The sequence below is a fragment of the Pseudophryne corroboree genome, chromosome 12 (genome assembly GCF_028390025.1).
Source record: "Pseudophryne corroboree isolate aPseCor3 chromosome 12, aPseCor3.hap2, whole genome shotgun sequence".
NCBI lineage: Eukaryota > Metazoa > Chordata > Amphibia > Anura > Myobatrachidae > Pseudophryne > Pseudophryne corroboree.
In genome coordinates this window covers 123,383,105-123,398,552 of record NC_086455.1, presented here as the reverse complement: position 1 = coordinate 123,398,552, position 15,448 = coordinate 123,383,105, and the positions used below count along the sequence as shown (strand labels likewise).

The 15,448-nt window shown below is 45.7% G+C and overlaps 1 protein-coding gene across 2 annotated transcripts in view; it reads right to left on the bottom strand.

The window, feature by feature from the left end:
• Window positions 1-15,448, bottom strand: part of TMEM260 (transmembrane protein 260) — a 208,462-nt gene that overhangs the window by 37,100 nt on the left and 155,914 nt on the right. For both annotated transcript variants that reach the window (XM_063947974.1, XM_063947975.1), the window contains 3 exons: window positions 11,169-11,255; window positions 4,383-4,494; window positions 84-256 (listed from right to left, as the gene is read on the bottom strand). In XM_063947974.1, the coding sequence (XP_063804044.1) occupies window positions 84-256; window positions 4,383-4,494; window positions 11,169-11,255 (372 nt within the window). The remainder of the gene's footprint in view (window positions 1-83; window positions 257-4,382; window positions 4,495-11,168; window positions 11,256-15,448) is intronic.

The window sequence follows — 15,448 nt, the reverse complement described above, 5'->3', positions numbered from 1 at the left end:
AAAACAAATGAGTTGTGATAAAGATAATCATGGTTCAGCTAGTATTTGCAAGTACATATAAAATCCACACAAGATAGATGTACCTGTAGTTAGAACTTATATGACGAATAATGACCACAACAGTAAAAATCCATTCTATGTACAGTAGTAAATCTTTATTGGCTCTTTCTGCGGAGACACTGCGGATCAATGAAGCCAGGCCAAGCCCCGCTAGAACACAAATCACAATATTGCTTTGCATCCAAAATCTTTCCACCTATGGAAGAAAGAGCTACATTACTACAGTGGATCAGTTTAAGGAATGCTTTACTCATGCTGGCCAAAGAAATTGTAACAGGTAGTAATTACTGATGCATTTCTTTATGTCAACTTATAAATTATAGAGTATCCATACATTTCAGTTTTGAAAAATGACTGTTCAAGCTGCAATCTAATTAGAAAATGAAATGTATGGGGTCTTTTTTACAGGGACAGGGGGTTGAGTATCCCATATCCAAATATTCCGAAATACAGAATATTCCGAAAAATACAGAATTTTTTTAGTTGGACTGAGAAAGTGAAATCTTTGTTTTCTGATGGCTCAGTGTACACAAATTCTGTTTAATACACAAAGTTATTAAAATATTGGCTAAAATGACCTTCAGGCTGTGTGTATACGGTGTATATGAAACATAAATGCATTCAGTGCTTAGACTTGGGTCCCATCGCCATGATGTCTCATTATGGTCTGCAATTATTCCAAAATAAGCATTTTGGATATGGGATACTCAACCTGTATTAGGCTTGTTTCAATGGTTTACACGTCTGCACAGTTGGAACGGTGGCCCTCATTCCGAGTTTTTCACTCGCTAGCTGCTTTTAGCAGCATTGCACACGCTAAGCCGCCGCCTACTGGGAGTGAATCTTAGCATAGCAGAATTGCGAACGAAAGATTAGCAGATTTGCGAATAGAAATTTCTTTGCAGTTTCTGAGTAGCTCGAGACTTACTCTGCCACTGCGATCAGTTCAGTCAGTTTCGTTTCTGGTTTGACGTCACAAACACACCCAGCGTTCGCCCAGACACTCCCCCGTTTCTTCAGACACTCCCGCGTTTTTCCCAGAAACGGCAGCGTTTTTTCGCACACACCCATAAAACGGCCAGTTTCCGCCCAGAAACACCCACTTCCTGTCAATCACACTCCGATCACCAGAATGAAGAAATTTCTTTGTTAAGCCGTGAGTAAAATACCAAACTTATTAGCAAATTTACTTGGCGCAGACGCACTGCGAACATTAGCAACTAATCGCTCCGTTGCGAAAAAAAAAATAACGAGCGAACAACTCGGAATGAGGGCCAGTGTTAAGTGGCCCCAGCAACCACAGTTACATGAGGTGCTGAGCAGAGAGGTTTTTGAGCTCAGTCTGCTTGTGGGCTGTAAAATCCTCCCTTTACTGTCACATGATGACAGAGATTTCTCACACGGTAACCACTACTAAGATGATGTCATAAGATGATTCCCAAAAAATGAAGCAATTAAATAAATATACAGAGCAGCAGGTATATATAAAGAGCTCATTACATTTTCAGTAAAATGCAACATTCTGGAAGAAGTACATGATGGTTTGTTTGTTTTTTACAAAGATTCTGCACTCCTTCCTGAACTGTGGGTCTTAGGGGGTCATTCAGATCTGATCGCTGCTGTACGTTTTCGCACAGCGATCAGATCCTAACTGCAACAGGCATCGCCGGCCAGCGAGGGGATGGTGCGAAAAAGCCGATCGCGCGGGCATACACAAGGTGATTGACAGGAAGAGGCCATTTGTGGGTGGCAACTGACAGTTTACAGGGAGTGTTCGGAAAAATGCAGGCGGACTCGAGCGTTTTGAGGGAAGATGTCTGATGATACCCCCGGCCCCGATCAGCAGGAATCAGTTGCACTGGAAGAGTAAGTCCCGGGCTGCGCAGAGACTGCACACACTGATTTTTAGCAGCTCTGCTACACATGGGAACGTACATTTGCACAGCGAAAATACACTCACCCTGTAGGCGGCGACTATCTGATCGCAGGACAGCAAAAAACGCAGCCCAGCGATCAGATCTGAATGACCTCCTTAATTCGCTAATAGTAAATCAAGGGGCCAGATTCAGAAGTTGAACGTAAATGTCGTTGCGGCTAGTGTCTTGCAAAACTACACTACGGCCAAGGACACAGCCACTGGCTTCAAAACACCCAGGAAACTGGGCAGACACATCTCCATTTTCTGGAACCCTCCCCGTCACCGCTACGAAACGCTGCAGCCTGTCAATCAGACTGCGGGTAACTGGAAAATGCAACCAAAGTGTCAGTGCCATTGGCAATCATGCACACTGTGGCTCTGGCACAAGTGCAGTCCCAAAAACATCAGTCAACTGCGACCCAATCGGAACTGCATCCGGGGCTGAGTCAGTCCCTAGGTAGCTAATAGTGTATGAAGATCTGTGCCCAGGATTAGTAATGTTTGTTGCAAAGTGGTATAAAGGAGCAGATTAAGCATAATGATGTGTGGCCTGTCACTCATTCTGTATACAAGTGACTCGTGCCACACATGGTTATGCTGACTCTACTACTATACTTTATAATGCCTCCTTTGTGACACAAAATACTAATCCTTGGCACAGTACTTAGGGCAGGGATGGGGAACCTTCTGCCCTCCAGTTGTTGTTGCACTACACATCCCAGCATGCCCTGGAACAGTTTTAACATGGCCGAAAAGCAAAATTGTAGCAAGGCATGCTGGTATGTGTAGTTCAACAGCAGCATGAGGGCCGAAGGTTCTCCATCACTGACTTAGGGGGTGATTCAGAGCTGATTGTAGATGTGCTTAAATTAGCTTATCTACGATCAGATTCCCTGACAATCGGGGGACGCTTTCGCACCAGCCGAGTAGCTTCCTAGCTGCGCTGGCAGGCGGCTACCCGCCATGTTTAGGGTTGCAGTGGCTGCGCGTGATGTCACGCAGCTGCCGCGGTCGCCCCAGCAACGGTCCGGACATGCCTGCGTGGTCCGGACCGCGTCCCCAGCGGCGCTCTAACGGAAAGCTGGAGAAATATATTTCTGTGCATGCAATGCAGGAGACTATACGGCTCATTTACATTCAACTCTGCATCAGGCACTAGTTCTACATGTGGGGAAATGGAACTTGTAACAAGTATATCCCTTTAGGCCCTGGGGATGTATTATGAGACAGATTCGCACCATTTGTAGTTCTGGAAAATGCAAAAAAAATTTTTAATTTGAAACAGGGATTTCTATGTTAAAAATGTCCTAATTTACCTGGTCGTACCACCTTAATATAGGGTAAGGATTATCGTTCCGGCTTTTAGAAGGTTTCTCTTGGGGGGTGACCGGACAATTTCAGGGTGTGGTATAGAAGATCTACAATGTCTTGGTAGACACTTGGTCAATAGGTCGACCCCATATGGTCAACATGCATTACGTCAACAGGGTCGACAGGTAAAATGTAGACAGTAGGTAAGGTTGACAGGTACAAAATGGCGACAAGGTAAAAATGTCAACGTGACAATGGTGGACAAGTTTTTTCAGGTGTCATTTTGTATGTGTCATCATAAACACACCGGACAAAATAATATGGAATGTGGAAAGAAAAGAGGTAAATGTTGCGATGTGGGGCGTTATTATGCGTATATATGGTGACACAAACTACTGGATGATCAGTGTCTGAGATATTAATACAATGCAAAATGTTTCTTTTTCACGTGTAACCGTGGGTTGTACATGTGATGTGACTGAGTGGCAAAGGGAGCTATTGTTTTTGGCCGAGAACATGGCCATCGCCTGGAGCAAGTCGCGGAGTTTGTTTGTATGCTCTCATAGACAGGGAGTAGAATCCATCTACACGGACACCAAGAATCTCAGTGGCGGAACAGTGGACGAAAGTCAAACATGACAAATCGGGGCCGCAGGCATTTATGGCACCTAGCAACCACCAATCGGTTCTAAACACGTCAGGAACTGCTCCAACAGTACAATGCCAGTCCCAGCCAAACAGTTCCAAAGTGACAAATCCAGAGAATTGGAGGGCCACGTGAGATGTGGCACGTCAGTCTTGTGCTCTAGAAACCAATCCTTTCGCCCACTGTTCAAGTCCCACATTGTTGAATTTATACCACTTGTCTTCCCACAATCCATATTATTTTGTGTGGTGTGTGTATGTGACCACAATAAATGGAAATATGTACCCTCACAGACTCTCTTTGGGCAAGGCTAAATGTTAATTGGCTGCTGTATGGTTTAGTGCAAACACTTCATCTGAATGTGCAGTCAGTTTTCATGTAATATATTTGATTAAACTGCAATAAAAACATATATTTAACTTATGTTTATCTAATGAATAAACTTACCACACCGAGGAAGAGAGGTTTATGGATATCTAAATTTGCTCTCCATGCGAAAAATAAGGAATAGAACAGCAGCATTGTGGTATACAGACAAACTGTGGAAACATTTGATCCCCTGTAATAGATCACAATAATTCAGTTGCAGTATAACGCAGTATTCGTACATTAGAAGACACTTACATAGCTAGAGCTATGTAGGAGCTATAGGACTATGTCACGGCTGAGTTTGTTTGTGAACCCGGACTAGTACTGGACACTGGGTTTGGTCTTGAGCACTGTGGACAGAATTGGGCCCGTTGATAAATGATCTGCTCATCCAGAAGTGGCAGTCAGGCAGTACACTCTATGAGTAAAGATGACCAGCTATGGGTACTGGAACACTGGTGGTAGGAGCCACCAGTGCAATGAGTAGCTGGGTTGTCATCTAATGGAGAGTCATGTGAGGACTGGTGAGTTGATGGAATGCTGGGAGGACCAGCAATGCAGGAGATTCATGGATCACTGGCTGGAACCAGTGAAATAGCTGTTGAAGAGACTGAAGACAACAGCAATGACTGTAGAAGAAGCTGAGGGCATCAGAAATAATTGTAGATAAAGCTGAGAACATCAGCAGTAACTGTAGACGAAGCTGAGGACATCAGCAATGACTGTAGAGCAAGCTGAAGACATCAGCAATGACTGTAGAGGAAGCTGAAGACATCAGCAATGACTGTAGAGGAAGCTGAAGACATCAGCAATGACTGTAGAGGAAGCTGAAGACATCAGCAATGACTGTAGAGGAAGCTGAAGACATCAGCAATGACTGTAGAGGAAGCTGAGGTCATCACCAATAATTGTAGACTAAGCTGAGAGCATCAGCAATAACTGTAGACGAAGCGGAGGACATCAGCAAAGACAGCAGACAAAGCTGAGGGCATCAGCAATAACTATAGAAGCAGCTGAGGACATCAGCAATGCAGATTTCCAGATGCTGGGCAACTGAGGCAGCACAGTGGGGATTCCAAATGCTGTATAATGCAGTGTCAGAACTGCTGGTTTCCCAGGTGCTGTGATGTAGTGATTCTGCACAATGTATGAGTTAATGCTGCAAGGTGGTAGACAGCAATAGCAGGTTTTCCGGATACTGAGGTGCGCTACCTTGCGCAGCAGTTTAACTGGAGGCTGGTAGGAACCAGCAGAGTCTCTAATGCCGCTAGGGATATAGGACAGTCCCTCTGGATCACTGGAGGATTTCTAGTGAATCTGGAGATGCCAGGAGGTAGTGGCAGCGATGGCCTTTTATATCATCCAGGGAGTCAGGGAGTGCGCTAGATGGTAACTGCACTGAGTCTATTACCAGCAGGAGATTCTGGAGCTCACTCCAGGCTGAGAGACACCCAAGCACTGACAGCTTGCTAGTGCTTAGACTTGGAACTAATACCCAGTGCTTACAGCTGAATGGATGAGCGGCTCACATGATGCGGAAGTGAATCCGGATTGGCTCCTGGGAGATGGCTGGAGACCGTCATGGCGCTGTCCATGGAGGAGAGCGGTGGGAACTTTAGCGTGCTGTGGCCAGAGCCAGCCGCTATGTTCGCCAGACAGGGAGACGCTGGTACACAGTCACAGGTGCCGCGGCGAGCAGCGGGACACATCATGGGAGCGCCCAGATGAAGGATCGCGCCCAGGCTTGCGGCGGCAGTGAGCTAAAGCGCAGCTAGGGAGAGCAGATAACCTCCGTTTTATGACAGTACCCCCTCCTTTAGGAGCAGCTTCAGGACCCCTATTTGGTTTCCCAGGAAATCTGGAATGGAACCTTCTTACCAGAAGAGGCGCATGCACATCCTCAGTAAAGATCCAAGATCTCTCTTCATGGCCATATCCCCTCCAATTAATTAGATACTGCAATTTCCCATAATGGATACGGGAGTCAAGAATCTTATCAATTTCAAATTCCACTCCACATTGAGTGTGAACTTTTGGGAATGAAGGAAGAACTGACTGGAATTGATTGAGGATCAATGGTTTACGCAAAGAGATGTGAAAAAAGTTAGGAATACGAAGGTATGAAGGAAGCTTCAGCTGAAAGGCGGCCGGATTGATCACCTTTTGTATGATGAACGGGCCAATGTACCGAGGTGCAAATTTCATGGAAGGTACTCTGAGGCAAAGATTATGAGTAGACAGCCACACCTTGTCGCTAACTTGAAGGAAAGGAACAGCTTTCCTTTTCCGGTCTGCAAAGAATTTATAGCGCTTGGAAGACTTTTTTTTTTTTTTAGAGTAGAATGGACCTTTCTCCAAATGAACAGAAAGTCTTTGAGTGTACTTTGTGCTGCTGGAACATGCAATGGCGGAGCAGCATGGAATTCTGGAACTCGCGTATGCAGCCTGTATACTTAAAAAATGGTGTGGATTCAGTAGAAGAGTGGTAAGTATTATAATGTGAAAATTCAGCCCATGGCAGAAGATCCACCCAGTTGTCTTGAGATGAAGACAGGAACAAACGGAGAAATGTCTCTAAGTCTAGATTGACTCACTCTGTTTGACCATTGCTTTGTGGGTGGTAGGCCATAGAAAACTTCAGTTTAACTTGTAATGAAGAGCAGAGAGACCTCCAGAATTCTGCTACGAATTGAACTCCTCTGTCGGATATAATCTCTTTGGGAAGGCCATGCAGTCAAAAGATCTCAGATGAACAACTTGAGATCCCGGACGGTAAGTAAGTTTGAAGTTAAATCTGGAGAAGAACTGATACCATTGGGCCTGGCGAGGAGAGCAACACTGTAGATTCTTTAGGAAGAGGAGATTCTGATAAACCGTATAGACGCTAATTGGGAATTGAGCTCCTTCCAAAAGATATTGCCATTCTTCAAAGGCTAATTTGATTGCAAGTAACTCTTTCTCCTCAATGGGGTAGTTCTTTTCCGCAGGGCCAAATTTTCGGGAAAAATAAGAACAAGGATGAAGTTTTTCATTAGGACATCGTTGAGACAGAACACTCCAACCCTCATAGCGGAGGCATCCACTTCCAGGAAGAATGGTCGAGAGACATCTGGCTGTTGGAAGTACTGGAGCAGAAGTAAACGCTTCAGAAATAGTTAATAGAAATAGCTAATAGAAAAGCCTTCAGGGAGACCAGGAGTTAGGGTTAGCAGCCTTGCAGGTAAGAGCTGAGATGGGAGCAACCAGGGTGGAGATGCCACAAATGAATTTCCGGTAGTAGTTCCAAAAAACGTTGAGTTGATCTAAGAGACGTGGCATCATTCCAAGTTAAAATTGCTTTAACTTTTTCATCCGAAGAATGGAGCCGGAGATGATATACCCCAGAAACGCTATGGAGGGTACTTCAAAGAGGCACTTTTCCAGTTTACAAAAAAGTTTATGATTTCTCAGATGACGAAGGACTTCCTGCACTTGTTGTTGATGGGACTGTAACTCTCAGGAGAATATTAGGATGTCGTCAAGGTACACTACGACAGCCTGGTACAGTAGATTCCGGAACATCTCGTTGACGAAGTGCTGAAATACAGCAGGTGCATTACTGAGACCAAATGGCATAACGAGATACTCATAGTGCCCATCTCGAGTATTAAAAACAGTTTTCCATTCATCGCCCACTCAGATGCGAATGAGATTATATGCGCCCCCTAAATCCAATTTAGAAAAAATGGTTGCTCCCTTGACCCGGTCAAAGAGTTCAGTAATTAGGGGTAACGGGTAATGATTCTTGATCGTAATGTCATTCAAAGCCCTGTAGTCTATGCAGGGACGGAGGCCCCCATCCTTTTTCTTAAAGAAAAAACCTGCACCGGAAAGTGAAGACGAGGGACGGATGAAGCCTTTCTCAAGATTCTCTTTAATGTACTCTGACATTGCAGCTGTTTCAGGAATTGAAAGAGGATAGGTGATTTGCCAGGAAGAAGGTCCATGGTGCAATCCCATTCTCGATGTGGTGGTAGTTTGTCTGCCCCACCTTTACTGAAGACGTCCGCAAAAGCATGCTATGGTTCTGGTAATGTTTCCGGAATTGGGGACTTCAGATTTTCAGGCAGGAATGATTTTTTGGAAGCACCAGGAGTGACATTCAGTTCCCTAGGAAAGAATTTGCATAGTATTTCAATCCAGTTGTGGGTTATGCTGCTGAAGCCATGGAAGGCTGAGAACAATAGGCTGAAAAAACTTGGATAATACAATGAAAGAAAGAAAGGACTTCAGAGTGGAGCACTCCTACAAGGGGAGTCAAAGAACATGTCTCTTGGGTGATAGTCGAATGAGGAATAATTCTCCCATCTACAGCAGTGAGAGTAATAGCTTGAGGAAGCTTCTGAACTGGTATTTTGTACTGAGATACCAGGTCCGCGGAGATAAAGTTCCCTGCTACACTGGAATCTAACAGGGCCGGAATGGCTTTAAGGCCGGTGGGAAACTGCAGGGACACCAATATAACGGAATCCTTTTTGCTTGGAGAGACTGTTTGGGTTCCTAGATTCAGCCCTCCTCAACCTAGGACCGTCAGTTTCCCGGACGCTTGGAACAGGCAGAAACAAGATGACCGTCCTGACCACAGTACATACATAAGTTCTGCTTTTGGCGGCGCTGACTTTCTTTGGTGGAGAGCTTGGAACGGTTCACCTGCATAGGTACAACATCCAAAGCCAGGGAGCTAGGACGTGACCTAGGCCTCTCAAGGCGAGATCTCTCGTTACTCCTTTCCCTGAAGCGCAAATCAATTTTATTGCACAGAGACATAATGTCCTTGAGGGTTGTTGGTAAGTCACGGGAGGCTAGTTCGTCTTTAAGTTTCTCGGAGAGACCATGCCAGAAGGCCGCAATGAGGGCTTCTTCATTCCACTGAAGTTCGGAAGCTAGAGTCTGGAACTCTATGATGTATTGACCGACGAACCTGGAACCTTGGCGAATCCGAATGATTTCTATTGAGGCAGAAGTTGGGCGACCAGGTTCATTGAATATTCCCCAAAATGACTCCAGGAATTTGAAGTAGTTACTGAGTAGGGGATCTGACCTTTTCCATAGTGGTGCTACCCATTCTAGGGCTTTCCCGGACAGCAGGGACACAATGAAAGCCACTTTAGATTTGGAGATAGGAAAGTTCTCAGGTTGGAGAGTGACATGTACATCAAAAAGGTTAAGGAACCCCCTACATAGTTTTGAGTTCCCATCAAATTTTACAGGTGTTGGGAGACTGTGGCAGATCACATACTGTAGTAGAAGTAGTCAGAGATGACTGAAACCCGTCTTGTTGGGTAGATAAATCTTGCAAGCCTTTCACCATCTGATGCTGTACAGTTCTTCCAGCCGCTATTGCTTGGAGCAAGTCTGCACTTAACCCAATACCGCTAGTCGGATCCATTTAGTCAGTGCTTACTGTCACGGCTGAGTTTGTTTGTGAACCCGGACTAGTACTGGACACTGGGTTTGGTCTTGAGTATTGTGGACGGAATTGGGCCAGCTTTATGAATGATCTGCTCATCCAGACGTGGCAGTCAGGCAGTATACTCTAATAGGAAAGGTGACCAGCTATGGGTACTGGAACACTGGTGGTGGGAGCCACCAGTGCAATGAGTAGCTGGGTTGTCACCTAATGGAGAGTCACATGAGGACTGGAGAGTTGACGGAATGCTGGGAGGACCAGCAATTCAGGAGATTCATGGATCACTGGTTGAAACCAGTGTGAGAGCTGTTGAAGAGACTGAGGACAACAGCAATGACTGTAGAAGAAACTCAGGACATCAGCAATAATTGTAGACTAAGCTGAGGACATCAGCAATGACTGAAGAGGAAGCTGGGGGCTTCAGCAATAATTGTAGACAAAGCTGAGGGCATCAGCAGTAACTGTAGAAGAAGCTGAGGACATCAGCAATGCAGCATTCTAGATGCTGGGCAACTGAGGCAGCACAGTGGGGATAACAAATATTGTGTAATGCAGTGTCAGAACTGCTGATTTCCCAGGTGCTGTGATGTAGTGAATCTGCACAAGTATGAGTTAATGCTGCAAGGTGGTAGACAGCAATAGCAGGTTTTCCGGATACTGAGGTGCACTACCTTGCGCAGCAGTTTAACTGGAAGCTGGTAGGAACCAGCAGTCTCTAATGCAGCTAGGGATATAGGACAGTCCCTCTGGATCACTGGAGGACTTCCAGTGAATCTGGAGATGCCAGGAGGTAGTGGCAGTGATGGCCCTTTAAATCATTCCAGGAGTCAGGGAGTGCGGTAGATGGTAACTACACTGAGTCTATTACCAGCAGGAGATACTGGAGCTCACTCCAGGCTGAGAGACACCAAAGCACTGACAGCTTGCTAGTGCTGAGACCTGGAACTTATACCCAGTGGTTACAGCTGCGTGGATGAGCAGCTCACATGATGTGGAAGTGAATCTGGATTGGCTCCTGGGAGATCAGCTGACTGGAGACTGTCATGGCGCTGTCCATGGGAGAGAGCGGCGGGAACTTTGGCGTGCTGCAGCCAGAGCCAGCTGCTATGGCCGCCAGACAGGGAGACGATGGTACACAGCCACAGGTGCCACGGCGAGCGGCGGGACACATCAGGGTAGCACCCGGATGAAGGATCGCGCCCAGGCTTGCGGCGGACGTGAGCTAAAGCGCGGCTAGGGAGTGCAGATAACCTCCGTTTTGTGACAAACCATTTTGTGACAAACCATTAAAATACAGTGGTAGAACATGTTGGGAATTGTTGTTCATCAACAGGAAACAGTAGTAGTCAGTTATGGTATGGAAATTACAATAAAACAATAAGAATATAAAAAGGAGAATACCTCCTTCTACTCACCGCTTCTTACAACACAGTATCACTGCCAAAAGGGCTAAACCTGGAGCCAGGGGAGTGACTTCTGCCCACATGTGATTGATCTGAAACCTGTAGAGTTGAAAATAAAACAACAAAAAGTCAACTGGGGAAGTCCAGCTACAAATTATATAAAACCAACAAATATTAGGCAAAAAATAAATAATTAAATAAAAATATGTGTGTGTCATGAGTCTCAGTGCCCTAGATGCTTTGTCTGCATCACGGACCCTGGCAGCGTCACTTCTGGCGACGCGGTGGGCGGACAGGTGAGGGGACACATATGTTGTTAATATAGTGCTATCGGCGCTGATATATGTGGGTAGTGATGCGGTTAAATGTGGTCACATGTTATAGAGGTGTGTGTTGTGGAAGTCCATATATGGTCATTTAATTGAGCACACTGTTTGAATGTTTAATTGTCTTGGGGTTTGATTGTCTTGCATTCCAAGTAGAGCAGGTATTTATAGGCTCTGCTGACAGTTTAAGATTGGCAGTCCTGGATGAAGGTGGCTGTTACCACATAAACTAATTCGTTGACTGATGGTTTTCTAAACTATATCCTGAAGGAATGGGTGAATATGCTATACCCGATTACTGACTGCATTTTTGTGAACTTTTTTTGAACACTATGGGTGGAATTCAAATGTTTGAAAAGTCGGTTGGGTGTGTGTTTTTTCCTGTCTATTAGGAAAAAACAGACTCCCAACTGATTTGAATCTCCCCCTATGTCTAAGCATTGCTGCTATAAATGAAATTAAAAGCTTTTTAATTGCATATTAACCGGTGTGCTGGCTACCCGTGCTCTTCTGTACCTCCAACGGCTCAGGTGGACACAGGCTTTGTCATAATAATTTCTTAACCGTCACTTCCAATAAGTGTACAACGAGTGTGCCTCACACAAGTTTATATATATATATATATATATATATATATATATATACACACACATACACACATATATATATTCAAAAATATATACAGCTTTCTGCAAGTCAATGGGAAATAGTATTCTATTCAAATAATGCCCAACTGTGGCAGCTTTTCCGTGAGGGGGTGGGGCCTAATTACACAATTAACTCTGTCCCACCCCCATCACTGCCAGCTTCTCCTCTCCGGGCAACTCCCGGAGAGGTAAATGTAAAAGTCTTAAAGTTCAATTCAAGAGGCCCATTTATCCTAAAATATTTGTGGCTTAATCAAATAATATTTTTGGGGTAATATTTAGTATCACCTAAATGTATGACGGAGAGATCCCTTTATTCCCAACTGCAGCTGCAACCCCTGTAGGTTTCAATACTGCCAGACGTAGCAAATGCCATCTAAAGATGGCATTAGCTCGTTGTGGGCTACACTTTGCAAAAAAACACCTGGAGATGGCCGCCGTGCATGCATGATCAATGGGAATCCCAGTAATGAAACAAACACATCGCAGGGACGGATGCCACTAAATGGGAAACTTAATTTTCATGCTTCTTGTAATGTATAGCTTTCCTATATAGGGAATGTAGTTATGTGACCAGCGGCCGGGAGACCGCTTCGTTGCGCTCGCCCCTCCACCAGCGATCTAAAGCTTGGCTTCCCGGCATTGCTATGGTGATCGGCAGGATCGCCGGTCACACGAACCCAACCCCTATATAGTTGATAATACTCCTGCAGATGTGTCCTCATACATCGTTGCTACAGTCACGCCAAACAGCCCTGATAGGTGCGCCAGGTCCCGTGAAACTGTTACCATTGGGCGTCGTCTTTGCCAAAAAATTTCTTATTTGCAATGTGATGTGGCCAGGACACACCAGGAGACTGCGCTGATTAATGTGATATGTGACACTTGTATATCTTATACCGATGCGCGACTGAGTCTATGTACAGATTTCCATGCCAACTTCTGCTGTGCTCCGTATACAGACTCAGTCGCACACAGATATACAAGTGTCATATAACAAATGTATCAGCAGAGTCTCCCGATGCGTCCTAGAGGCATTGTGTTGCGAGTAAGATGCATTATCGGCAAAACAGTCGCGCTACGCTAGCACAGTTGCGTGGGATCTGACGGCTCACTCATGCCAGGCATCTCCCGCTGTGCGGTATATTGCAACTAGATGTATGAGGACACATCTGTAGTTTGCTTTATATTTCCTGTGCTTTTGCCCTATAGTTGTTATCAGGGGTGGCTTGGGCGACCGGGACAGATCACCGGTTGGCCGGCCCCAGTACCCCCTCTGTGTGGCCAGTTCGCCTTGCTGCGGCCGACATGAACACTCACATTCATAAGTAAATTCTGCCGCCTGCAGCGCTTCAAGGGTTCGCATTTCACTGGACCGCATCCCGGAAGTTGTTATCTGCCTGGCTAGCGGACACTGCCGGGTCCCGAGAGCCGGGAGATGCAGCACTTCTACTGTACTCTGCTCAGTATCGCAGCAGGTGCCGCTGTCACACTGCTGCTTGTCAGTGCTGGGCAGGCTGAAGGGAGAGGGAGGGCGGCAGCTTTGTAGTGTCCCCGCACAGCAGTGATGTCCCTGCCGCACAGTGGGTCTCTTAGTCAGCCACAGCATGCAGGGGGGTCCTGGAAACTCCTGTGCTCGCACACTAACTGCCAGAAAAGTTCCTCTCCCTGCACAGACTTCTGCTATCAAGTAACTATCTCTGCAATCGGGTTTAGTTTTGAAACCCTTGTTGTTATATAAAGCAATTGCTCATGTGTCCTGGCACTGTATATATTATCAATGTGTAAGATTACCACATATATATATATATATATATATATATATATATATACATACATACATATATACATAGTGTATGTATTCGCTCGGCACTCCAGTCACTTCCCAGATTATTTTTATTTCTTCCCCTGAATCAATGTGGCTTGCTGTGTTCAGGCTTCCACTGAACCCATCCCCTTTCTATCCAGCGGCTGTGAGGGAGGCTTGCACTGTCTCCCTCCCAGAGCCCCACCGCTCTCCCACCTGGTTGCTGCGTCTTGCCCTGTTGCCCCCACCCCACTCTCCCACCAGGAGGCTGTGTCTTACACTGTGCCCCTCCCCATCCCGCTCTCCTACCCTGCGACTGTGTCTTGCACTGTGTCCCCCGCTCTCCACCTGGCAGCTGCACTGTGTCTCCCCCCACATCCACCCGGAGGCGCAGACACCTGGGTGTGCAGGACAGGGAACCCGAGGTGTCACATAAACAGCAGTATGTGTGTACAGCATGCGGGGAGGTAAGGGACATACATCATGGAAAGGCCAATGTCTGTGTGTTATCGTATGTATTTTAGCGTCTATCCATGTCTCAGCATGTGTGCGTCAATGTCACTGTGTCAGCATCTGTGTGTCAATGTCTGCAGCAAAAAGATGTCTGACTCAAAATCAGGCTCTATGCGGAGGTAGTATTCAACCCCCCTCCACAAATTCCAACCCCATTAGGGCTGCTTCCTGAAATTTCCCGGGCTGGTTTTCCATCCCAATCCGCCCCTGGTTGTCATAACTATTTTGCAAGGTTGTGTCAATGCTCCAGGACTTGCAATGGGGAAGTGTGATATGATGTATCTGCACGTTCCTAAACAATGACAGAGTTTGTTTAGATGCAGTACTTTTATGGGTTATAGAATGGGAGTGTTTGGTTATACTATATAATAATAATAATAATAATAATAATTATTATTATTATTATAAATAATAACAAAAAACCTATGCAGAATTTCTTTAAATACGTAACTATTATTTCTTATAGTCCAGGGATTCAATTTGAATTTCTAATCAAATATTTTGTACAAGTCTCACTGAACTAAAATGGATTTTTTATTTTTCCAAGATACGGCTAGTAAAAACTATACCCTTTTAAATGTTGGGCATAAACATGATCAGAAGCGTTGGGCTTTACAATCCAACGATACATACATAAACCCCTATATGTGGCTTAAAAATACAGTAGGTTACCATATTCTAATACAGAAATACTACACCTTCAACAGGATGCAGCCACTTTACCGCCTGTCGGGGTCCTGGCGGTCAGGATACCAACGCCGTAATCCCAACACCAGCTGAAATACCGGTGGTTGGACTCTGGTTACCCTTCTTGGATGGTGGTCCACGCCACCACCCGGAGGGGAATAGAACCCTGTGGCGACCGAAGGTTGCCACTGGGCCTGAAGCGTGGCGAACGCAGTGAGCCCACAAGGGGACACGCTACACTCGCCACCGGGATCCTGTCGTCGGTATCCCGACCACCGGTATCACGACCGCTGGGGATCTCGTACCGATCCC